At 39.8% G+C, this 25780-nt stretch overlaps 1 protein-coding gene across 2 annotated transcripts in view; it reads left to right on the top strand.

The window, feature by feature from the left end:
• The window catches only part of LOC134225296 (somatomedin-B and thrombospondin type-1 domain-containing protein-like), a 233189-nt gene that overhangs the window by 195797 nt on the left and 11612 nt on the right, over positions 1-25780 (top strand). For both annotated transcript variants that reach the window (XM_062705252.1, XM_062705251.1), the window contains exons 3-4: positions 99-296; positions 13442-13598. In XM_062705252.1, the coding sequence (XP_062561236.1) occupies positions 99-296; positions 13442-13598 (355 nt within the window). The remainder of the gene's footprint in view (positions 1-98; positions 297-13441; positions 13599-25780) is intronic.

Raw genomic sequence — 25780 nt, 5'->3', positions numbered from 1 at the left:
TTCTGCCCACCCCGAACGGTTGCGTTCGGCCATCGCAAATTCCACAGCCCGACGTCTAATATCCGGTGTTATCTGTCTGTTTCATTTCCATTTCCTAGTGATCGATTGCGTTGCCAGCGAGTGGGGACCATGGGCCGAGTGCGACACACCCTGCGGCCCCGGGATGACGTCCCGCAACCGGACTGTCCGGCAAAAAACGCAAAACGGTGGCAAGCACTGTCCGTCACTGGTGCAGAAACGGGGCTGCCTGGGAACGGACTGCCACTCGTCGAGGAACCGCCCGGCGCTGCTTCAGGGTAAGCTGATTTTTGTTCGGAGGGATTCAAAAATTCATTATCACGCTTGGGCCACCCCAGCATGGCAGAGTGGTGGTCGTTTTTGTTGGTTGCTTATCCGGTCGGATACTAATGATAACGCAATGGCTGAAATGAAATTTCGCCAAGCATAAGAACCCTTGGAAGATCCGTCACAGTTGGTGGTATCCAAAATTACATTAGTGTAAGGACTTTCTGGAAGCATTCTTTGATGGACAGCAATTTACTTTACACATTAACATAAATTTATTTCTCTGGCTCTGCAGAGACTTCAGATCATATTTTCAACCGTAATTAATTTATCACAAATTATGCTGTTTGGTCAAAAGTGGTCAATTTAGATGATTTGTTATGTACACGGATGCCTTCCGTTCAAATTATTCAAATAATCATTTGGTATAATCGTATAATGTTCGTAAAAGGGAACACGGTTTCCTTAGTGAAACAAACTTATATACAAAACTATCTTAGAATGTATTTTTTGCTTAAAAAGCAGATATCAGACTCTTTAATAACTGAGTTTTGTTTTTATTTCCCAGGTATTTACTTTACATAATGCTTGATAACAAGTTCTACACTTCTTCTATGATAAAACCAATAAAATATTAAAATTCAACATTTCCACTACGTGTAATGTAGAAAGAAAACTCTAGTAAAAGACGGTTCTCAATAAATTTTACAAAATAAAAATGAATGTGAAAAATTGGCCATTTTCATATTTTGTGGCAAAACTGATAGGATATAGGAACTTTACGACTAAATGTAAGTCGATTTCTCAACTTATGTGCTATAATTTGGAGATAAGAGTTAGTTCTCTGAAGCTATGTTATGTTTAAAACCCCAGATTAATCCATCTAGTAATGATGGTGCATATCTCGCGCTTTATAAAACATAATGAGAAAACTCATTTGAGAGGCTTTAGGTGGATAGAATGCATTATTTCGATCAATTCATTTCCATTCATTTAAATGCATAGCAGCAACGATTGAACAAAAATTGCTTGATTTTGATATTTTCTCTCCTTTGCAAAAATGCAAAATGTTTTGTCAATAATTCCAGAAAGCAATGGTCTAGCTAATGGTCAATGGGATCTAACTACGCCGAAAGTTGCGTCCTTGAGATAAAATCGGACAATTTTGAGTACTAAACAGTTTTTCCAGCATTTTAACACATACTCGGTGTGTGGTAAAGATGTTCACGATGTGGTGCTGGGGACTGCACAAAGCAACACAAATGCTTGCTGTGCAAAGGAGCTGGGGAGGAACATGAACTGGAGAGTACGTGAGGACTATTTCTCCAGCCATCTTCAGGAGAAGCTGCGCCTAGCTACTCTTCCATTGGGAGTGCCACTTCCAGCTACTGTGCGTAGTCTTGGACAAGTCTAGCGTCTTATAGCCGCCCAACGCTACGCCGAAGCATTCGTCTTCGACGAAGACGTGACAACTTTGACGTCCTGCCTTCGACATCCATCGTATGTCTGCTCTGCTGTCTCGTCGGCGGGTCACCCTTCGTTTGGGCAATGCATGCTGACGATGCTATACACAGTATAAAAATGTTACAGCATATATGATGTAACAAAAAGGCTCCGTTCGATTCCACTCGTTTTTCCATCACTTTTTAAAATTACAGGTCGTCGTTAATATAGAGCTCGTATTCAATATTGCGTACAAGAAAAAGTTGGCTGTAAAAAACCTGCTTGAGGGAACATCCGAAACTTGTCTGTATCGAAGTGGGCGTAATCATGACGAGACAACAAGCATGCGGGAAATCGAGTAATATGAAAATGTAGAGTACATTTTATAACATAATCTTCTTCTTCTTCTTCTTATTGGCATTACACCCCCACACTGGCACAGAGCCGTCTCGCAGCTTAGTGTTCATTAAGCACTTCCACAGTTATTAACTGCGAGGTTTCTAAGCCAAGTTACCATTTTTGCATTCGTATATCATTAGGCTAACACGATTATTTTTATTAATGTTTATTTTCGAGCGTCTTAGGGGAAAATGTTACACGGTTTTGGTGTAACACGATGATACTTTTATGCCCAGGGAAATCAAGACAATTTCCAAACCAAAAATTGTCTAGACCGGCGCCGGGAATCGAACCCAGCCACCCTCAGCATGGTCTTGCTTTGTAGCCGCTCGTCTTACCGCACGGCTAAGGAGGGCCCCCACATGATATATAACATAATATTTTTTATTAAATTTTGAGGTTTCAATTTAGGGTTAGTACTGGTTTGGCCGATCGAAAACTTTGGGGTCCATTGTTGGCATGTGGCATAATTGAACGTACCTTGTCTGTAGCTACCTGCTTCAACCGTTACTGCTACATCAATATAGGGGTCAGCTCCAGATAGTTGATAGTTGTACACGTAGAATTTGCTTGGAACCTTCAGTTGATCGGATGACGGCTCAATACAGTCGGGAGCTTACAATTTCTCTTGGTCCCGTAGTCGCGTGATACTCCGCTAAACAACCATCAGGCACGACACAGGCCGTCCACGGCTGGTGGTCTCGAGGTGTGGGTAATGGTTGGACGCGTAGAATCTCATGCTCATCGAAGGCTGACCTGCCAAGGTCAGGACACTGGTAATTTTGGAACCGTATCCCCCGCCGGATGGTGGACAGGCCCTGCGGCTGAATAGGACGAGAGATCACTGTTGATAATGGTGCTATACTGAGGCTTTCCTGAGCCTAGGTGGTTCGTGGATGCCGGTCTACCACCACCGGTAGACCGGTGTTCACGCCCTCCGGGAGTGAATGAAAAACGATTTCACAGTATGTTGTTCCAAACGATATAGAAAACCATCTTACATCATACTATCATCATACTTTCTGCTGCTGTATCAATAATTCTGGTATGGCCGTACAGTTTTGACGTAAACTACGTCTAAGGGGAAGACTCGGATACAGGGTGACAAATGAAAATTTCCAGATTCGAGACCGTCACGAAATAATGTAAAATTTTGAACTTTAATATCGCCTTTATCATCCGATGGATTTCTGAGATTTATATATCAATCGACTCGGAAATTCTCTACCAATTTGTCAGTTATATTGAAACTTTGGGTTATAAACGTTAAAATAGGGTATCGGATCATTTTGGCAGCACCCTCTTTTCTTGTCCGCCGTCGCCGTTTCAGCCGTCGCCGGCTTTTGGACTCTGCTTTTTGTGCGGTGTTTTGCACAAAAAGTAGAACAATGGAGCCGGAGCAGTGATCGCGGTCGAAACAAATGTAACAAAAATGCGTAATGTAGTGCATGGTGTATAAAAAGTGATGCAGATAGGGGCATGTTTGTGCAGGCATGAGACAATCAATTGTTATCAATGCCAATATCACAGACAAACAGACATAACACTTGTGAGATTTTCATTGTTCACTGATTTACTGGTCAGTTTAAACAATCATTAGTTGGCCAATCGAACGCTCGTGGCGCGTACATCGGATTTGGTCGAGTTTGACGTTTGCTCACTACCGCCATCTGGTTCGTGATTTGCCCATCTGTGTGAAAACAACAGATGCCGTTAGTGTTTGCCCAACGATGAATTTGATGAGTGAATGTTCAATGTGTTATGTCTGTTTGTCTGTGCCAATATCCTTGCTGCCTTACTAGTAATGCAATCATCGCAATGTAATTTCACAAACATGTTTATTTTGAAGAAACGACTTTGGAAAAATGTTGAGCATGTTTTTTGCAAACTGAAAACAAGGTCGTTGCACATATTTATTAAAAATTATGGTCTACGCAAGGTCAAGGGGAAAGGGGGTAATCTTCTTTTTCTTCTACTAAATCGAGCGGCGTAAAAATTTGAATGCAGAGGTTTTTGGGGCCGGGGAAGGTTCTTAAGATTGTTCGCGACCCCTCTCCTCTTTGGAACCTGGCTCCTAACAAATGAAACACCAAAAATTTCTGCATAACTCGAGAACTAATCAGAGAATAAATCAATTTTACGCGAAACAAAGTTCGTCGGGTCTGCTAGTAAAAAATAAATATTAAAATGGAAAAAAAAATAAAAAAAACTCCTCGGATTTGTTAAGGAATGTTTTGAAAGTTCTCAAAATTTACCGTAAATTTTTTTTGTTGCCCTTCAAATTGTTATTTTATTTTTGAGCTAAAATCCGAAGGGAGAGGGGGCATATTTAAAAAAACATTTATATCGGCCTAATCACATTTTGTCCAATTAAATGCGCGCCTGAATCAGAAGGATTTCACTTTGATTCAGGAAGTGTGAATGCACTTAAGATATTTTTATAATACGTGGGTGCAATAATGCGGTACTTATTGTACACGGAACGCATACGTTCTTGAGACGGGCTATATGAGTTACAATAGAGCTATCACATTCTAGCTCCCTGATTCAAGAGTCTTGCAATGATATTAATAAAATTATTATACGAATATTTTATCCATATTGACACTGCCAGACTGTGGAAGTTAGATTGTAATAACACACACACTCTCTTTTCCCGTCCGCAACGTTTACTACTCGCGCGCATCAGAACCAAATTAATTGGGTTTTGGTACATGATTGACATTTTATGATTTCAGTTCAGTGCGTGTTGGCTCTTGTTTCGGACGGCCGTACGATCGCGCGATTTGCCGAAATTTTGAGATTTGCATTGCGCGGCCGATAGTAAAGTTAATTAGTTCAGTGCGTGTTGGCTCTTGTTTCGGACGGCCGTACGATCGCGCGATTTGCCGAAATTTTGTGATTTGCATTCCGCGGCCGGTAGTAAAGTTAATTAGTTCAGTGCGTGTTGGCTCTTGTTTCGGACGGCCGATTGATCGCGCGATTTGCCGAAATTTTGTGTTTTGCATTGCGCGGCCGGTAGTGAAGTTAATTAGTTCAGTGCGTGTTGGCTCTTGTTTCGGACGGTCGAACAATCGCGCGATTTGCCGAAATTTTGTGATTTGCATTTCGCGGCCGGTAGTAAAGTTATTATGCATCTCGAGAAAAACACAAATATTGCGGATTCCTGCTGCTTGCCTCTCAGGTAATCGCAACAGTCACTAAATACAACAGAGTCAATATGAATCTTCCCCATCATATGCACTTGCCATGAAAAACTCTCATGTGCTCAGTGACTCCGATGGTCTCTCACTAATACAATCGAACACTGCTTTCATTTGGCAAAAAACATGTGGTTTTGTTTTCAGCGGGAAAATTCTCCATATATTTTAACCTGGCGGCTATCTTGACGTTTACCTTCGCAGTCGAGCCTGCGAGCGTAAGACCGCCGCGGTATTCTAGAAAAAGATATTGCCTGATTTTCTCAAAATTGCACGCGGCGTACCCTTCAGGAAAGGTACCGCCGCGTTTCCTGCACCCCGTTTACTTGATTCTTATGGGTGAATAGCATTGCGGTGTATCGTTTGGCGCGGCCGTACCTTTCCACAGTCATTCGCCGCGTGAAGTTTTGTGCAAGTACCCATTTGGGAACATTACAAACGCCGCGCAGTGTATCATATCCAGAAAATCTGACAATAAGCGCGACAATAATTAGTTCAGTGCGTGTTGGCTCTTTTTTCGGACGGTCGAACGATCGCGCGATTTGCCGAAATTTTGAGATTTGCATTGCGCGGCCGGTAGTAAAGTTAATTAGTTCAGTGCGTGTTGGCTCTTGTTTCGAGTCAGCGGATCGACCGGTCGTCAAAGTTTAGTTTTGCTTTGTGCGGGTGAGTAAATAAATCAGAAAGTGAAAGTTTGTTTCTTATCCGGTCGTGTTTCTCCAGTAAGCGGATCGGCCGGTCGTCGAAGTTTAGTTTTGCTTTGTGCGGAAGGCAAAACGATCGGCCGGTCGTCGTAATTTTGTTCTGCTTTGCGCGGGTGAGTGAATAAATCAGAAAGTGAAAGTTTCAGTCAGCGAGAGTGTTATTTCCCACCCCATAGATCGCATCACTTACCGAAGTGAATCCAGATAAATTATCCTTTGTAACTAAAACGATATCCTATCCCAAGACAATCGTGGAGATGCAGAGGTGTTCTCGGTCTCTAGTAGCAACGAGAGTCGGACTAACAATCCTCCCCTTCCTATATGACCGTAAGGACGTGGCCGGCGCCGTTATTGGCTTTAGATATTTGAGCTCCCGAAACATGTACATTGAGAATGGGTAGCTAGTCCCAAGCCCCATTTATTGTGTTCTCTGTACAATTTCGCAAGTTCTAGTCAATCACGGAGTAGCAACTACGAATTGTGCGGTCATAATGTTCATGCTCATGATTGACATTTTATGATTTCTAGTGATGTACAAAAAACAAGATATGCCTATGATTGGAATGTTTCTGAATAATAAATGTTGCAAACGGAAAAGAGGATGCTCCCCTAGGGCTTCTTCTATTGAAATATTTCATCAAATGCTTCAAAACCCAAATGTAGGCAATTTGGATCCAAGAAAGGCATCTGAGGAATAAATTTGGGTTTTCATAGTAAATTTTTTAAACAATTGTCGTATCCAACAATTTTCATATTTTAAGATACGCTAGTTTTGTTCGAAACCAGTGACATAAGTAATCAAATGAATTTTCTAAAAAATATTCATGCAGATGACACTACAATCCTCAATGAACTAAACTGCCTTACGTAGTTTACGTTGGGCGGTTGTGTCTTGTACATAACCCTTCTGATTTTTCTCCAGCTTCTGCCTCAATTACACTCACTCGTGTCTGTGTTTTGACGGTGAGCAACAACAAAATGGAACGCGTTCGCTGCATCGCTCATCGTGCGTTTGCGCTATTAACCCTTTGGGAGCATCCATAAATTACGTAACGCTCAGAGGGGGGAGGGGGGGTTGCCCGAAGTGTGACAATCCATATGAAAATTTGCAATGATTCATACAAAAAGTGTGATAGGGGGGGAGGGGGGATGAAAATGGCCAAATTTTGCGTTACGTAATTAATGGATCTTCCCTTTCAGGCCCGTCGGATTTACCCACGGCAACATTCCCCCACCCGTAAACCCTGTGACTGCTCTCAGCTGCGCATGGTTTACTCATAGCTATTCACATCAGCCTTTGGCTCGTCGTAGCTCCGCTACATAGGGGAAGGTGGGTAGACTTGATCCCCGGGGAGACTTGATCACCCCCTGTTTTATCGAGAACTAAAGTAGTTTTGTTCTAGCGTATTTTTTAGTATACATCCTCTAGGCAAATGACCTTTATGTGGTGAGTTATTTTTTGGATTGACAACCTTATTTATTCTGCAGGGCGATTTGTATGTTTTGACCTTCCTAAAGATTTTTTGTTTGGCCACAAATACTTTCGTTTTTTCACAGCACAAAGCCATAAATGTGCTTAATGATTTGTACTGATGAAAATGTCAACATTCCATCAAAGTTTTAGGATATTTGGATTTGAAGTTATTGCCTCAATATGGGGACATTTGATCCCCCATTAGTCACCCATACAAAAATTTGGAGAAAAAATTCAAAAAAATATAAATCTGTTCTCAGGCTTCTAATTTTTTGTAGATTTAACAGATTTGATGAAGGGTTGGCAGGAAAAATGATTTATTGCGTAGATATCATAGAAAGGGGATCAAGTCTCCCCAAATTCTAAAATTGCATGTGCTGTCGAATTCAATAACAAAAATCGTTCATTTATACGCACAGTAGGGTGGCTCAAATTAGTATGGAAAAAACTTTTTTCAATTTTTTTGATGGGCCGCCCTCTTATTCGGTTCTATTTGATGCCCTTATGCTCTGGACAAAATTTCAGCCAAATCGGTCAACGTTTGGGCGGTGCTAAACTCGTTGGAAGTTTATATGCAAAAATGTATGCAGAAACACCCAAAAACAGTAAATTGCAGCTGGACTACACAACTTACGATGAAGAACTATGATACTCATTAAGATCTTGGAGAATTTAATACAGAATGTTATGCAGAAAACCGCGAGACGATTAGAGTTTGCCCGGCTAAGTTATTACCATTTCTCTGAAGTGGGGTTTGAGCAAATTTCGTTTCTTTTACCTTTGAAAAGAAATAAATTCACCCCTACAACACTCCAGTAAAATGCTAATATCTTTGCGTAATAAACTCTAATCTTCTCGCGGTTTTCAGCATAACATTCTATATTTGATTCTACAAGAACTGAACGAGTATCATGGTTCTTGATCCTAAATTGTGCCTTCCAACTGCAAATAACAGTTTTTGGATGTTTCTGCATACATTTTTCCATATAAACTTCCAACGAGTTTAGCACCGCCCAAACGTTGACCGATTTGGCTGAAATTTTGTCCAGAGCATCCGGGCATCAAATAGAACCGAATAAGAGGGCGGCCCATCAAAAAATTTGAAAAAGTGTTTTTTGAGCCACCCTAACGCACAGCAATTCGAAAATTGCGCGTAATTTGAAGAAAAAATATTTTAAAAATCTGAGGGCACCTTCTAAGTTCTTGGAGAGGGATCAATTTCCCCCGAATATTTTAAAAGTAGATTTTTGACAGCACTCTAAAAAATCGATTGTGTATCAATAACAACAATAATTTAAGGACTGTCATACATCAGTAAAGTTAAGTACTATATTTCTTAGAGAGTCTGTGGGAAAATCGCGTATATTTATTTATTTTTGGCTGTGATACATTGGAAATCAGAAAAGGGGATCAAGTCTACCCAGTCTCCCCTACTGATGTGCTACTGGACATCCATCAACCAAATGCCATCATCATTTTCCCCAATGCTTTGTCAGGCCTACTGTACTGGCTGGAGGCCCTGCTGATAATCAAGCGGAGCTATTAGGTGCAAGTTGTCAATTCCTATGAGCACCTGTGGAGATGCTTCTCCTTAGCAAGGAATTTCCACTTCATTCAAGTGATCAATAAGCTTAAAATCTACCTGCCGTAGTATGACAACGTTAGGTGCCCAGGCAGCACAGCCATCTCTCCAGTGGTTTTCAAACATTCTGGCCGGTATGAAGGTAGTAAGACGGAGATTGGTAAGTCGGGAAAGATGGAGTTGATCAGGGACAGGCAGAGATAGGCAAGAAGCGCGTAAGTGGAAGCGAAGTCGTCGCGGAGGATGATCACTATGATTTGTTGCATGCGTTGTCGGATAAAAGGCTGGACGACGCGATAAAACAGCATTATCAGCTCAAATAATTCGGACTATCGCCAATACGCCTTGAATCGAAAGAGGGTCGGAGAGCTCGTGAAATATTGGAGAAGACTACCCGGAGGGTGGGCCAGAGATTCGAGACTGGACTGTTACGGAAAGAGGACGAGATCCAATTTCCAGAAAGTTTCAACATGGCCATGAAGCGGATGCGGGAAGCCCTGCAGAAGCAGCTGAATGATTACCTAGTCAAGGGTTACGCACATCGCATCAATGAACGTGAATTGAGGGGGACTCCGAAAAATCAAGAGTGGTATTTGCCACTGAAATACGTGGTCAATCCGAAAAAACCTGGCAAGGTGCGCTTGGTCTGGGATGCGGCTGCGAGGGTGCAGAAAGTATCATTGAGTTACCGACGTGAAGATTGTCCATGCTAAAGGAGGCTTCGAGATTAGGAACTGAGTCAGTAATTCGAAGGAAGTGTTGCAGCAGCTCGGAGAGGCGGATAGTACGGTGAAGTCGCTAGAAGTGGACATGGGTAGTCAAACAGAGAGAATTCTTGGAGTGCTCAGGGATCGTGAAGAAGATGCTTTCGCCTTTTCCACGGAGATTCGGGAAGATCTGCAGCCATATGTTCGAGAAGGTGCCTGGCCTACGAAAAGGATCGCGTTCAGATGCATAGCTAGCATGTTTGATCCTAAACAGTTTTTTGCTCCATTGTTGATTTACGGGAGGACCATAATGCAGGATCTGTGGTGTAGCGGAATCGACTGGGGCGAAAGGCTGAAAGGAAACCATTGCAGTATTTGTCCACTCCGAGAAAGGAGCTGGAAGCTGCGGTCTTGGGAGCACGATTGGTTAATTCGATTTCCGAAAACCATTTTTTCACCGATGAAGAGAAGATTCATGTGGTGTGATTCCGATGTTGTGGTATCCTGGATCAAGTCGAACGAAGGTACAAACCCTTTGTCGTCCACCGGATAGGAGAAATAGTTAGCATCACAAATCCAGATTTTTTTTTTAGTTTCTTTGGGAAATTCATTCAATTTTTTTAGAATTCTTCGGATTTGATTCGGGATTACGTCGGCGAAATATTCGTCTTTTTTATTAAATTCGAAAAAATGTCAAATGGAAACTTTTTCCTGGGAAAATTCTTTCGAATCTACAAGGAATTTTTTTAACTTTAAAATGAATTTCTCGGGAAATTCTTCTGAATCTTACAAAAAAAAATATCCTAAACTACTCGGTGAATTCTTCGAAAATTCTGAAGGATTTTCTGATTCAAATCCATATTATTTGAAAACAAATTTGTAAAAGGTTTCCTCAATAAATTAGAGATATTTTTATAATTTATTAAAAGACAGATTCTGTCTTTTTTGTAATTAATTTGTTTTCAGAAAAATAGGCCCTGAAAAACAATGAACTATTTCCCGGATATCGACGTGACGCCAGAAAAGCTGAATTTCTGGATGCCCCACGATGTCCCGTAATGTGGCCGGATAAGCCAAAATAGAACACGTTTCTATGAACTTCTTTTGTAAAATCAAGAATTTTGACATGTCACAAGTCAGGCTTCAGAACTGATCAAAAAGTGGCCACTTCACCCAGGCAACCAACATTCCAGGATGTCCCGGAATGCGGGCGGATGGACCAAATGCTTTCAGAAAACATTTGTATGAACTACTTTTGTAAAATCATTAAGTTTGACGTCGCACGTCATGTTTACGGTTCGATCAGGAAGTGGCCATTTTTCTGGCACGGCAGGTTACCCCAGTACTCCCATCCATATCTCCGGAACCAAGGCCATTTTGCAAACGATAGCCAGTGTCCCAAAAACTATATGAATTTTGAGATCGATTGCAGAAAACAGAATTAAATTATTCAGTTTTAAATTGAATTAGTTAAAGTTAATCAGAATTGAATCAACACCTTGAGTTTTATGGGGCACAAAACAATAAGTAATTCGAAAATCTGGAAATCCTTTTTTGCATGCGCTGTAATGCATGCAGCAAAGGTGAAAAATTGATTTTTGCTCTTTCCAGCATCTGTAGCCTTTTATGAGTTGTGAAGTAAAGCTTTTGGAGTTGTTTAAATTTTTGCAATATCTTTCGACAGTGAGCACACGTGTCAGCAATAATAAGTTTGGTACTTTATTCGTTTCTTCCAAAATGAAAGGAATTTGTTTTGTGAGATGGAATAGGAAACAATTCCCCTAGATACTTCCTGAATGTTTTTCTTCTGTCCGTAGAAAAACGCACTCGACAACTTATGATCTAGGCTAATACAGGCTTGAATAACATAAATTGAAGCAGCTAATTAATTAGACAATCAATCTTTCGGGGCTTTACGCTCAGTATTCGGAAGCCAAATTTCAATTAATTACGTCCTCGTCATTAGTCGCTTATCATGCTAATATTGATGAAACGATCAATCTGTCCTAATAATAAAATCCTCACAAGGCTTTGCTCTGCGAAGCAGTCAATCATCGCTGTCGAGTGTCAGTTGGTACCTAGTTTACTTTCTTCATTCTTGAGTGCTGGTATTGAAGTTATGGGATGGGAACGATATGAATTGATTTGCAAAAACGGTTATGCCCAGCCTGTTGACTGAGTGACTGACTGGCAGAGCCTTCGCTCAACCTACGTGACAGCCAGTCAGCTTGGCGGCTCACAAGTCCAGCCAAAAAAGCCCCCAAGCCATGGGAAACACTTCCGAGCACTACTGGGGGACAATCAGTTATAATCAATCAAAAGATGAATGAGAATTTATTTTGTTCACATATGGGATGGAGGACGCTCACCGTATTGGGATTGAAAATTTTGATCGAACGTGTGAATCACACGCCTGAAATAAACACATTTATCAGTTTATAGAGTCTTCCCAACATGGAATATGATCCGGTCAAGGTTGTAGCAGCCATTTTCCGCATGGACACACCTCGACTCTTTGGATAGAATGTCTATCTGAGTCAACACAGACAATCAAGGTATTTCACATGGTCATAAATGCAATCATCAATTCAAATTGAATACATCTGCATTCACATGAATAACTCGCACACGTACTAAATATAGTTTTACTGAAACTGAACCATGTTTGTAGGGCACAACAATCATATTCGCTAGTGTGACTGGTAGGTAGGGGCTATAATCCTAGAATTTACTTTTGGCTGCAATAAAAAAGCGAAAAATGCAACATGTAAGCCTTAACGAGCGCAAAACGAGGGAACGTGTGATACTGCCGTACTGAGGGTAATAAGCAGAAACACACACTTAGTCTCCAGCTTCTAGGGAAGAGACAACTCCATGGTGCTCTTGCTCGTAGTCAGTGAACATTTTATAGCAAAAGTTGGGGTAATTTATTATGCAGTTTCCAGGCAAATGGTCAGTTTTGCAAAACCAATTATTCACCGTTTCCTGTGGGACTTGTTGTCCTTTGTCCTTTTTTTGTTGCTGTGTCTGTGGTTTCTCTAAATATGTCTGTTGGGGATTGGTGTACTTGTTGGGAGAATTATGTGCACGTTTTGACCAAATCCTGTAATTATTTTCACGTTATGTTACAGACGAATGCTTCCAGGGATTTTGACTTATTCCATCAAATGTATCAACGGGGACTAATCTCGAAGTTAGAAGCTGAAAAATTGGGAAAAGATTCCACTGTAATATTGTTTCTGCTGTATTATGTGAACTGTGCATGGGAGCTTTGATTTCGTGATGTTCTAAGTATATCCAGGGAGGTTATGTAAATAGAACGAAAAGTTGGGCTCAAACTTCAATGGTTAAATTTACCTGTGCTTACTTTATACGAGAGAAATTTTCTTTTGTTTCCGCAAGCTATCTACAAGACAAATCCAATCCGCAACAAAACTTCAATTACAAATTGTTTTCCATCGTGACCACTTGAGCAAAAAAAAATCGAAAACGAAGGAAAAACATTTCCCACAGTCATCATGGCTTGAAACTCAAACATCACGTCGACAAGTCATCAAAAAACCTCATTTACCCAACCGTAATTTTGTTTCACTTCTGTTTGTAGACAAATACTAATATCTGGTGCTTTATATCCATCTCTTGTGCAGAAACGGCCTTGCTTTTACCAGTGGCCACCTTATCCGCGCGCAGCCACAAAAACACCACCACTCCGGGTAGAGGCGGCGTTAGCAGCACGGAGGATATCCAACGGTTACGGAATCCGCAAAACACCTTCCACGAACATAAACCAGCGACAACAGATGGGTGAGTATTAGTATGGACCGACCAACAGTGATGAGGACAAAGATGATGACGTTAGAGTTCCAAACAGGCAAAACATACTTTTGCATATAAACAATAATGAATTATCCATAAAAATATGGAAAAAACGATCCGTAAATATCACCTGATTGTTCCGTGAAACGCTATCGTAAATTCATAGAATAGGTCTGGAACCATAATTCTATAATTTCAGCAATATGATCCATAATTTTGGTGATATGATCAGCTAATATAATTTAAGTGGCTTTGGCAACTTTGGATCATCATCACGTTAAAAAAATATACAAATTATGGATCAAAATATAGGTTTTATGGATCATTCTCAAAAATAGAAATTTGTATGGATTATTTGTTACATGTTAATGGAAAAATTGCACGAATATTGTTCTTCTTGGTCATGTCTAACGCAACATAGTTTCCTATTAGTTGTTAAATTTTAGTATAGTTGTGGATCCCAAAATTATTCTTCATGGATACTCCTAAACTATTTTATGGATTTATGGTAGCGTTTTATGGAACAATCAAGTGTTATTTACGGACCTTTTTTTATGGATCGTTTTTGCAAATTTAACGGTACAAAGTAAGGGCTGCCGTTCCAAGCACGCTTCAGATACTTATGCTACCGGGAAACGGGATACGGCGGAAAACCCGATGTCCTATCATAACAGACAGTTTTCAATTTAAACTCATTTTCAAGTGCAAATTCAGTCATGTTTGCGGAGTTGTTTGTACTTAGAAAATAATTTTGAAAATACAAATCGCTTTGCAAACATGAGAATTGTTCTCCGCAAAATGCACGTATCTCAGAATGATGCATAATACATACTAAGCTACATTAGGATCGAAGCTTGATGTAAGATTAATAGGGGCATTAAGAAGGAAGCTGATCGATTTGGCTTATTCAATATTCAAATAGACACAAAAAGATTGGCTTGGCAAAAAACCTTTTAACCTTTCTAAGTGCTCTAAGAACATTGAGCAGAGTGCAGTTTCTCTACAAATGTAAATGAAGAGAAAAGGAGTAGACAGAAAAAGATGTGCTATCCTTCAACGTGGATGTGGACGTGATTTGAATAAACAATTTTTAAAACTCACCAAGAAGTGTTGATGATTTGTAAATAACTCAAGAAAGTCATAAAGAAGCAAACCATCCGTTAGCATATGGGCAATATCCTTTTCTCTAAGTAGATTAAGGTGAGATGTTTTATGCAAATTAAATTTTAAAATGTGCTCGTTGCACGTTCTGTACACGATGAGCATCGGACACTTACACCTAGGTCTCTTCCCACGAGGTTTAAATTAATTAGTTACCTAGTTAATCTAATTTTCCACAATTAAATACCATATGATCAAAAAAAATTGTGAATTAGTATAATGACCATATGCAATGGATTTAGTGGGTATATTTATTGACAAATTTGAAGACATTACATGAACATGAGTTGTGCCTTGCGAGATGAACCAGCCTTGGGCTGAAAGTCTCGATAATAAAGACAAAAATTAAAAAAGTTGTGCCTCAAAACCATGGGAAGGAAAAAAATCCTAGAACATGACTTATATTCCCTAAAATCTACAAAACTCAATATTATGAGAAAGTAGCCAAGCTATACATAAGCAAAAAAATGTTATAACTTTTTTATTTTTTATCTGTTATTTAACAGATTTTCAGTGGCTGGCTCATCTGTAAATGTAAAAAATGAAACAAGTTTTAAATATTAAAAAAAAAACAAGTTTGCTTGTAATTTGTCTATATTGCAATAGGCCAAAATTCTCGGTTTAAAAAAAAACAGAATTGAAAGCTTTTCAGGAAGGAAAAACGGCCGGAAAAAGCTGTAAATATTTATTTTATTTAATTAGAATTCATTTTAAGAAACACAATTCCATCTTACATATTCGGATCACCCTAATATTCAAATTTCCTCGAACAAACAATTTCTATGCCTGGTTCTTAGCGCTATAATGAATTTAGTGGGGAATAATTATGTTTTATTTAATTTAAAAAAATATCGATTTTTACTTGTTTCGCGTCAATTATTCGCGAATTTGTTGATTAACGGCAAAGGCAAGCATTGGAACTTAGGAATTTAGGATCACTATGGGGACAGTTAAATCTTTAGCGTTCTGTATTAAATAAGACAAATAGTTAGCTAACCAATAATGCTAGTTCAGCATTCACGTATGTGTACGACGATCTTAGCTAAGAAAAAATCCATTAATTACGTAACACAAAAATTGGACTTTTTCAAATTGGACGTTCCCTAAACCACTGCCACTAAACCGCAATCATTTTAACCACGCATTTTCGGCACTCAAATTATCGACTTATGCAACTATAATTCAATATTCAATATCTAAATTATTAAGAGAATAAATGCACACCAAATCTGTAGCCGCCATATAAATCCTATCACTTCTAACCGCATCTACAATTTATTGTTGCTTCGGAGCGATGGGTGTATCGTTCGTTGGCTCGGCTTCGGAGCAGTTGTCTCCTGCTGACTAGGTTGCCAAATTTGAAGCGGTGTCGTCAACAAAGGCCTTAAGATGTAAACGCGTAACCAAAGATCTACGAACCTATTTTGAGTATGTTATGCCCATTGTGGTCTATGTACCACAATATGAGTATGGAAGATGTTTTAGGTCATCCAAGAAATTCCCGAAGTAATGTACCAGATTTGCATCAGACAAATTCATCTTTGGTTTCCCCTGCAGACTGGAAGGCCTTTCTTCAGAAATTTGCTGTATATCCAAGAACATATGCTGTAAGCACAATCTATTATATGTACCACAGAGAACATGTGACATTTTAAAAGGGTCCGCGACGTTAGGTATAAGTACGTTAGACATAATGGACGTTTGGCATAATTCTGCCTTCTTTATGTCATAGGCTGTTCTTTGGGACATATTATATTACATTATGCCAAACGCACTTATGCCTATCGTCTTTATGCCTAACGTACTTATGCATAACGGAGTATACCCATTTTAAAATGGAGAAAATTGAACTTTGATTACGCGTGTAGATCTGAAGGCCATACTCCAGGTATTTCTTGGATATGAATTTGAATTTTGAAATATTTCCAAATATTTCTTGGAAAACCAAAATGATATTCCATGAACACTTTCTATTTTAGTGTCATTTAGAGCATGTACGGACCACAACGGACGGACCAACAGAACATTCAGAATATATTGTGTAGATCTATAGGCCTCATTCAGGGTATTCCTTGGATGGTCAAGATATTACGCCGTGAACACATTATTCTTTGTGACGCTAAGGGCATGTACCATATTTAAAACGGACCAATAGTTCACTTATTTCACGTGTAGATCTCAAGACCTTTTTCCAAGTATTTCTTGGATTACCAATAGATATGACCTGAACATTACACGTTATTTTCTTTGCATCACTAAGAGCATGAACTATATTAAAAATGTACCAAAAAAGCGTTGACTTTGAACTGAAATGACTATCATTCGGAGTTGGGAAGGAATTTCGCTTATCCCTGCTGACAATCTATTTCCCAAATTCGAATGTCTGAATTCTGAGCTATTGTACACACGCTTTAAATGATCTACCCAATTTTGTGTTCCATTACAACAAAACGGGCCTCTTTTAGAACAACACTCAGATTAGCGAAAGTTGCGAATGGAACACAAAATTGTTGAAGACACTTTAAACAAAGACAGAAATGTTTCAATTGGAATTTCAATTTTACTGTTAGTGTCATTCCAGTCGAGTAAGAGACCTGTCATTCAAAACAATCACGCGTAGTATTTGGTAAGATTTTTTTTTTTAATTATCACTAATACATGGTTTAATTATTATTTTGTTATTTTTTGATCATTTTGAGCTAATCAACAAATGGTTGAAAATGAACTTCACCTGTTTAACGAGAATTCACAATCCAATTTGATGAAAACGGGTCTGCGCAATAAAAAAAATTCGGTTCGACAAGATGCTGATGTCATATTAGAAATTAAGAGCCAGCACTCGTCGATTGAAGCCCTTTCCACTCGCGATGGTATATGAGCAAATCAAACCACCATCCTTTTGCCAATGCACTATGGTCCAGGATACAGTTTTACGCGGAAAGATGCATTTTACGCCAAAACTATATTTTTCAGAAAAAAAAACTGTTAATCTACAAAATTGTTAGAAATAGTAGGGCCAGCATTACGGTGCTACCAAAAAATAGGGTCATATCATATAAAAAAAAGAAAATATTTTTTTTATTTCTCGGAATACTGACATGTCCTGTTCTACAAAATTGTAGCGCAGCTTATTCCAATAAATTTTGCTAAAAAAAGCTTTTTCTGTAACTCTTAAGTTGGTTGATTCAGAGCAAATTTATTTTTTTGTTAAATATCTTGGCTGTGCATATGCACAGCATATGTTTCGAAATGGACAAATTGATATGAAATTTGCGAAAAAGAATCCACGTGTCTTGGAGGGACTCGAACCCTCAACCTCCTACTCTCTAGATAGGCGTGATAACCCCTACACAACAAGACCACTTAAAGGTCACGTTTGCGGAAAAGCCATCAGAATCCGAGTACCAACCTCCACCGCGGTTAGCTCTCTTTTTTGCAAATTGAATATCTTTCGGATGCTTGATTTGTCCAATCTCCACATGTGCTTTACTATTGTATACCCACAGCCAAGCGAGTGCACATTGTTTTATTAAACGAGAGGATCGCACTCCATGCCCCCCAGGAACTGTCTGGGCGGGACGGTATAGAATGCGAATTCAATCGCACTCTGCTGTGCCAAAGGCTTGCTTGGCTAAAGCATTTGATGAGTTTGATTGCCTTAACGTAAGCGGTCGCGTGTACTCAGACGACTAATGACGGTGAAAGACCGACACTTGATTACAATTAATTGCATATTATTCGGCAACTCGGCCGTACGAAAACTATTTTTTGTTAAATATCTTGGCTGTGCATATGCACAGCATATGTTTCGAAATGGACAAATTGATATGAAATTTGCGAAAAAGAATCCACGTGTCTTGGAGGGACTCAGAACCCTCAACCTCCTACTCTCTAGATAGGCGTGATAACCCCTACACAACAAGACCACTTAAAGGTCACGTTTGCGGAAAAGCCATCAGAATCCGAGTACCAACCTCCACCGCGGTTAGCTCTCTTTTGCAAATTGAATATCTTTCGGATGCTTGATTTGTCCAATCTCCACATGTGCTTTACTATTGTATACCCACAGCCAAGCGAGTGCACATTGTTTTATTAAACGAGAGGATCGCACTCCATGCCCCAGGAACTGTCTGGGCGGGACGGTATAGAATGCGAATTCAATCGCACTCTGCTGTGCCAAAGGCTTGCTTGGCTAAAGCATTTGATGAGTTTGATTGCCTTAACGTAAGCGGTCGCGTGTACTCAGACGACTAATGACGGTGAAAGACCGACACTTGATTACAATTAATTGCATATTATTCGGCAACTCGGCCGTACGAAAACTATTTTTTTGTTAAATATCTTGGCTGTGCATATGCACAGCATATGTTTCGAAATGGACAAATTGATATGAAATTTGCGAAAAAGAATCCACGTGTCTTGGAGGGACTCGAACCCTCAACCTCCTACTCTCTAGATAGGCGTGATAACCCCTACACAACAAGACACGTGGATTCTTTTTCGCAAATTTCATATCAATTTGTCCATTTCGAAACATATGCTGTGCATATGCACAGCCAAGATATTTAACAAAAAAATAGTTTTCGTACGGCCGAGTTGCCGAATAATATGCAATTAATTGTAATCAAGTGTCGGTCTTTCACCGTCATTAGTCGTCTGAGTACACGCGACCGCTTACGTTAAGGCAATCAAACTCATCAAATGCTTTAGCCAAGCAAGCCTTTGGCACAGCAGAGTGCGATTGAATTCGCATTCTATACCGTCCCGCCCAGACAGTTCCTGGGGGGCATGGAGTGCGATCCTCTCGTTTAATAAAACAATGTGCACTCGCTTGGCTGTGGGTATACAATAGTAAAGCACATGTGGAGATTGGACAAATCAAGCATCCGAAAGATATTCAATTTGCAAAAAAGAGAGCTAACCGCGGTGGAGGGTGGTACTCGGATTCTGATGGCTTTTCCGCAAACTTGACCTTTAAGTGGTCTTGTTGTGTAGGGGTTATCACGCCTATCTAGAGAGTAGGAGGTTGAGGGTCTGAGTCCCTCCAAGACACGTGGATTCTTTTCGCAAATTTCATATCAATTTGTCCATTTCGAAACATATGCTGTGCATATGCACAGCCAAGATATTTAACAAAAAATAGTTTTCGTACGGCCGAGTTGCCGAATAATATGCAATTAATTGTAATCAAGTGTCGGTCTTTCACCGTCATTAGTCGTCTGAGTACACGCGGCCGCTTACGTTAAGGCAATCAAGCTCATCAAATGCTTTAGCCAAGCAAGCCTTTGGCACAGCAGAGTGCGATTGAATTCGCATTCTATACCGTCCCGCCCAGACAGTTCCTGGGGCATGGAGGCGATCCTCTCGTTTAATAAAACAATGTGCACTCGCTTGGCTGTGGGTATACAATAGTAAAGCACATGTGGAGATTGGACAAATCAAGCATCCGAAAGATATTCAATTTGAAAAAAAAGAGAGCTAACCGCGGTGGAGGTTGGTACTGATTCTGATGGCTTTTCCGCAAACGTGACCTTTAAGTGGTCTTGTTGTGTAGGGGTTATCACGCCCATCTAGAGAGTAGGAGGTTGAGGGGTTCTGAGTCCTCCAAGACACGTGGATTCTTTTTCGCAAATTTCATATCAATTTGTCCATTTCGAAACATATGCTGTGCATATGCACAGCCAAGATATTTAACAAAAAATAGTTTTCGTACGGCCGAGTTGCCGAATAATATGCAATTAATTGTAATCAAGTGTCGGTCTTTCACCGTCATTAGTCGTCTGAGTACACGCGACCGCTTACGTTAAGGCAATCAAACTCATCAAATGCTTTAGCCAAGCAAGCCTTTGGCACAGCAGAGTGCGATTGAATTCGCATTCTATACCGTCCCGCCCAGACAGTTCCTGGGGCATGGAGTGCGATCCTCTCGTTTAATAAAACAATGTGCACTCGCTTGGCTGTGGGTATACAATAGTAAAGCACATGTGGAGATTGGACAAATCAAGCATCCGAAAGATATTCAATTTGCAAAAAGAGAGCTAACCGCGGTGGAGGTTGGTACTCGGATTCTGATGGCTTTTCCGCAAACGTGACCTTTAAGTGGTCTTGTTGTGTAGGGGTTATCACGCCTATCTAGAGAGTAGGAGGTTGAGGGTTCGAGTCCCTCCAAGACACGTGGATTCTTTTTCGCAAATTTCATATCAATTTGTCCATTTCGAAACATATGCTGTGCATATGCACAGCCAAGATATTTAACAAAAAAATAGTTTTCGTACGGCCGAGTTGCCGAATAATATGCAATTAATTGCAGAGCAAATTTACCTAATTGGATTAGGCTGTACCTAAAAAAAACAGGATTTTTATCTACTTTTTTGTTTTAGATTTCTCGAAAAAGTCATCTTCGGGTGACTTTTAGAAATTAAAAAAAAAATTCAAATGGGTGAATATGCTCAATATCTTTTTCCGATCAAAAATTTTAATCGTTTTTCTGTCAAAATTACATTTTTTCATAAGTTGATATCTACGATTACGGTAGATTTCAAAGATTTTCAAAGAAACAAATGATTTTAATTTAGGAACATATAGAAGCATGTACAAGAAAATCTTCTTAGAAAAGCAAAAACGTAAAAATTGAAAGGGATTTCAAAAATTTCTTCAGTAGAAGCTAGATAGCAAATGTGAGCATGTTTTGAGACACTAATAGCACAGACAAACAGACATAACACATTGAACATTCACTCATCAAATTCATCGTCGTACAAACACTAACGACATCTGTTGTTTTCACTTAGTTGGGCAAATCACGAACCAGATGGCGTTAGTGAGCAAACGTCAAACTCGAGCAAATCCGATGCGCGCGCCACTTGTGACCGATTGGCCAACTAATGATTATTTAAAATAACCAGTAAAACAGTGAACGATGAGAATTTCATGAGTGTTATGTCTGTTTGTCTGTGCTAATAGATCACTTGTATGCATGTATGTGTGCGTATGTGTGCAAATTCTGAAATTTACTACCATAAAAATCTCGCTCATTTTTAAGGTATTGAACAAGTTTAGTTTTACCAAATTAGGCATCCATAAGGCGAAATATATGTTATTATTGAACGCTATTGAGTTTCGCTCAGATCAATGACTGATTTAGTTAGTTCTGGATTAATTAATATCGAGGTCTCTGGAAATTACGATTACAATATATTAAACCACCGTTACGATAGTTACTAACCATGTCACAATAGTTATTCAATCCGACGAGCGCCTTATAGATAGGCAGCATGAAGCACAGTACGTTATCGTTCGTTAAGTTGTCAATCAACCCATGACATCCGCCTTTGGGTAGGCAATTATTTTGTCAGCTTCACGGTAAATCACCGTGGGAAGCTGAGTAGTTTTATCTCGGTTTAAATACTGGAGTCTGGCAAAATTCCTTATAACTAAAGCCCTAAACGCAATACAACGGAACGGCGACGGAAACGGAAAATTTGACAGTCAAATTTGCCGTTTCCGTCGGCGTTCCGTTGTATTGCGTTTGGGGCTTAAGGAAGGGTCAAAATCTCACTGTAGGTGGATTAATCTGGGTTTTATCTAAAGTTTTACCAATTTTACTGAAGTCATGTTTTGACGTAGGACTTACGTCTCTCTTTACTATACCGGGTGTCATTTCAAAATATTCAAATCGACCGCGTTACGCTGTGTTGAAAGATTTTAAACGTTAATAGCGTTTGTCTCAGTGGACGAATTTCTGCGGTAAGCCCCTCAATCGACAGATTTTAAGTATGCCTTTCATGTTCATGCTTGATAAGACCCGAAAAACTTGTTTCAATAGGCATGAAACTGTTTTCAATGAAAAACATTGAGATCAAGGGAACCTATAAATATGGGTACCGCATAATTCTTGCATCATTCCATTACCACGTTCTGATTGGTGCAGACACCAGCGAATGAGCAGCCGCTGGGTCTGCCGAGAAGCCATAAAATAGCGCAACGCGATTTTTTCCTTTCATTCTGACCGGGACAAGCGAAGCAACCGCATCATCGATTGAACAGCACTCACACCTTGGAGCATGGAATGAAGTCATCGAAGCCACCATCATCAGCCGAAACCTAGCCAGTACAGCAGCAGTCCACCCTACAGACCCGACAAAGCAGCAATGCTGAGCAGATACCGGCAGCAGCAGCAGAGTCGAGCCGAGACCGGCCGGCATCGGTGATGAGCCGAGACAGGCTGAAGAAAAGCCACATGATGCAGCATGTATGTCCACAAAACAAACGGTTCTTCAGAGAGCCAATGATAGAGATCAATATCAAAGCTTTCAATTCCCTTTGGGATAGAAATTGCAGGGTTGTTACGGAGATCCTGAAATATTTTCCGCGCCGACTAAAATCAAATCCACGCCATTTCCGCGCGATATGAAAATCCATTCTGCGCCAAATCCGCGCGACCCAAAACTAAATTCTAAGCAAATACACGTTAAATATCAATGCATTGATCAATGCAATACACCCAGGTTTTTTTTACACGGTTTGGTTTTAGTCGTTTAAGACCTTCAGCGTCAATGAAACAATGAGTTAACCCCACGAAAAAATTCACAAAAAATCAAAGAAAATTCAGGGGGTATTTCAAAAGCTGTAAAAGTTTGAGTTAACCGAGAAATTAATGAATTCCAACCGCGTAAAAAAAAACCTGGGTGTATTGGCATTTATAAAAAAATATGTAGAAAATATTGTTTGATACTGACCGCACACAAAGCGAACGTGACTGAATGATCGTCCCATGTTATGAATTCTAAATCTTATCACCCGAAATCCCATGTCCGGGTGTTTCCTTCCTTCTACTACTAACAATGTTGTCTCAGAAAAGAGCACGTACTTCCCACCTGAACTGCAATTCTAAGCTCGCTTGCTCGGCTTATTGGCCTGTATCAAGCGAAAAGTCCCGTTAGGAAATAGACGCCAGCAGCGAGCAACAAGCGTAAAAAAGAAGAAGCCCTTCTCGAACGCGTTGATGATGATGACGCTTTGGCTGACAAAGAAGCGGGATACACGACACTAGCTGATTGGACCACCAATTGGGAAGCAGAGATTCAAAATAAGGTATAAAAGAAAAGTGCATTCGCTCGCAGAGCATTCAGTATTTTTTATACCATCACTAGAAATTCGCGGTTATTTGAAAAGATCGTTTTCTTACTTTTTGCACTTAGCCGAAGCAAACAGCCTTTTTCAAGGCTATAAGAGTTAAAAATAATGTTCTCCTTCAGTCGCTATCGCACGGATTAGAAGGCCCTTCAGTGGAAGGACTGAGATACAGTCTACATCCCCTGCTGAGCCAACTTGTGGTTTATTTCAGGCAGTCCTTCAGTGGGAAGGTTGCCACTGTCGAGGCTAATATTTCGTGACCGGACAGATACTTCCTAAATGTTTGACGTAGGACTTACGTCTTTCTTTACTATACTGGGTGTCAATTAGATTTTTGGAAATCGAGAGCGTTACGCTGGAAGGGAAGATTTTGAACGTTACTAGCGCCTTTCTCTTTCGATGGATTTTTAAGATTTTTATATCAATCGACTCAGACACTCTCCACCATTTTGCCTATTTCATTGAAACTTAAGATTATTAACGATAAGCTATTGAAAATTTCAATTCTTGTCAAAGGCAGTAAAAATTTCATATGTAATCAATCCCGTGCATTCCTAACACGGACATCAGAATGCGGTATGTCACGGGCCTTCGGGTCTACCGGAAGATTTTCTTTGTGTATAAAAGAAGCAGTGCCTGCCGTGTGCGAGTCATTACAATTTGTGACAGCAGCGCGTACTGACGTGCTTTTTGCTCGCGCATTTTCGTTTCGTTCGTTCGCTGTGTTTACCTACACAGCGACAGCATGCAGTCACCAGCGCCAGCGGTAGAAGAATGCCGGTGGGTCTGCGAATATGAATGAAAGAAGTGGGCGCATTTTTTTGTCATTCTGTGCATGATGATGGTCGGATGCAGTGGTGTCGGTGTGGTGGATGCAATCACCCATCGCATCGCTCGGAGTTCACGGCTAGAGGCCGATGATGGCTGAGGCATCGAGGGCAGCAGTGGTAGATGAAGAAAAATAAAATTAGAGAGATTTGGTCTGCTCATCCATATGATCCCGGGATGGGTACTAGTCATGTCATATGACTGAGCATATGTTAAGTTGTGCTTGGTACTAAACAACACGTACATTATAACATGGTTCTGATTCCCCATCACAACAAATCAACTATACTGGTATAAATAAAAATGTTTATTAAAATAATTACTTTCATTTATTTGTTTGGAAAACGGGACGGTTTCCCTAAAATAGCACATTTTGCCCAAGTCTGAAAATTTAATAAATAGAATTTTTAAACTTCAAATACTATATATCATCAATTAGAAATCTATAAATGCCCTATATTTGCTTAAGTAAATAAGGGCTTAATAGTTAGAAACAAAGCAATTCTAATTATGTGTTTAATTATTACTTTTATTTCCAGAAGTTTTGAATAAACATATTGCTAATAATACTACACAGCATGGAAGTTGTCGTTTCCAATATCAACACCTATAATCAAACTCCATAGATCCAAAGTTAGAAGTTAAATTTAAATACGTGACGTGTATACAAGTCCTACGTCTTCTCGCGGTTATGTTGAAAACATTACCCATTGCTCGTTTTTTCCTAAAAGTATACTTGAGGCCGGAAATGCATCTTTTCTCGTTAATCTTGCAATACGGTGATAAAGAAAAACTTATAAAAAGTGTTAAAGCTGTAGATTTTTTTTTTATTTTTCATGATTGTCACCTTCTGAAGACTTTTGGGGCTCAAAACGCGTGTTTTGCTATAAGAATATCGTCTGCATCTTCTTCCATTGTTGAGTTATATCAATTTACTTGAGAAAACATGATTTTAGTAATATTGGTAAAACTTGAGATAAAAACAAGCATATCTCCATTTTTTTGACATAATGAAGAATATAAATTGCTCTTTCAAATGCCGTGTA

The sequence above is a fragment of the Armigeres subalbatus genome, chromosome 3 (assembly GCF_024139115.2).
Source record: "Armigeres subalbatus isolate Guangzhou_Male chromosome 3, GZ_Asu_2, whole genome shotgun sequence".
Classification (NCBI taxonomy): domain Eukaryota; kingdom Metazoa; phylum Arthropoda; class Insecta; order Diptera; family Culicidae; genus Armigeres; species Armigeres subalbatus.
This window is presented reverse-complemented; position numbering and strand designations above follow the sequence as displayed.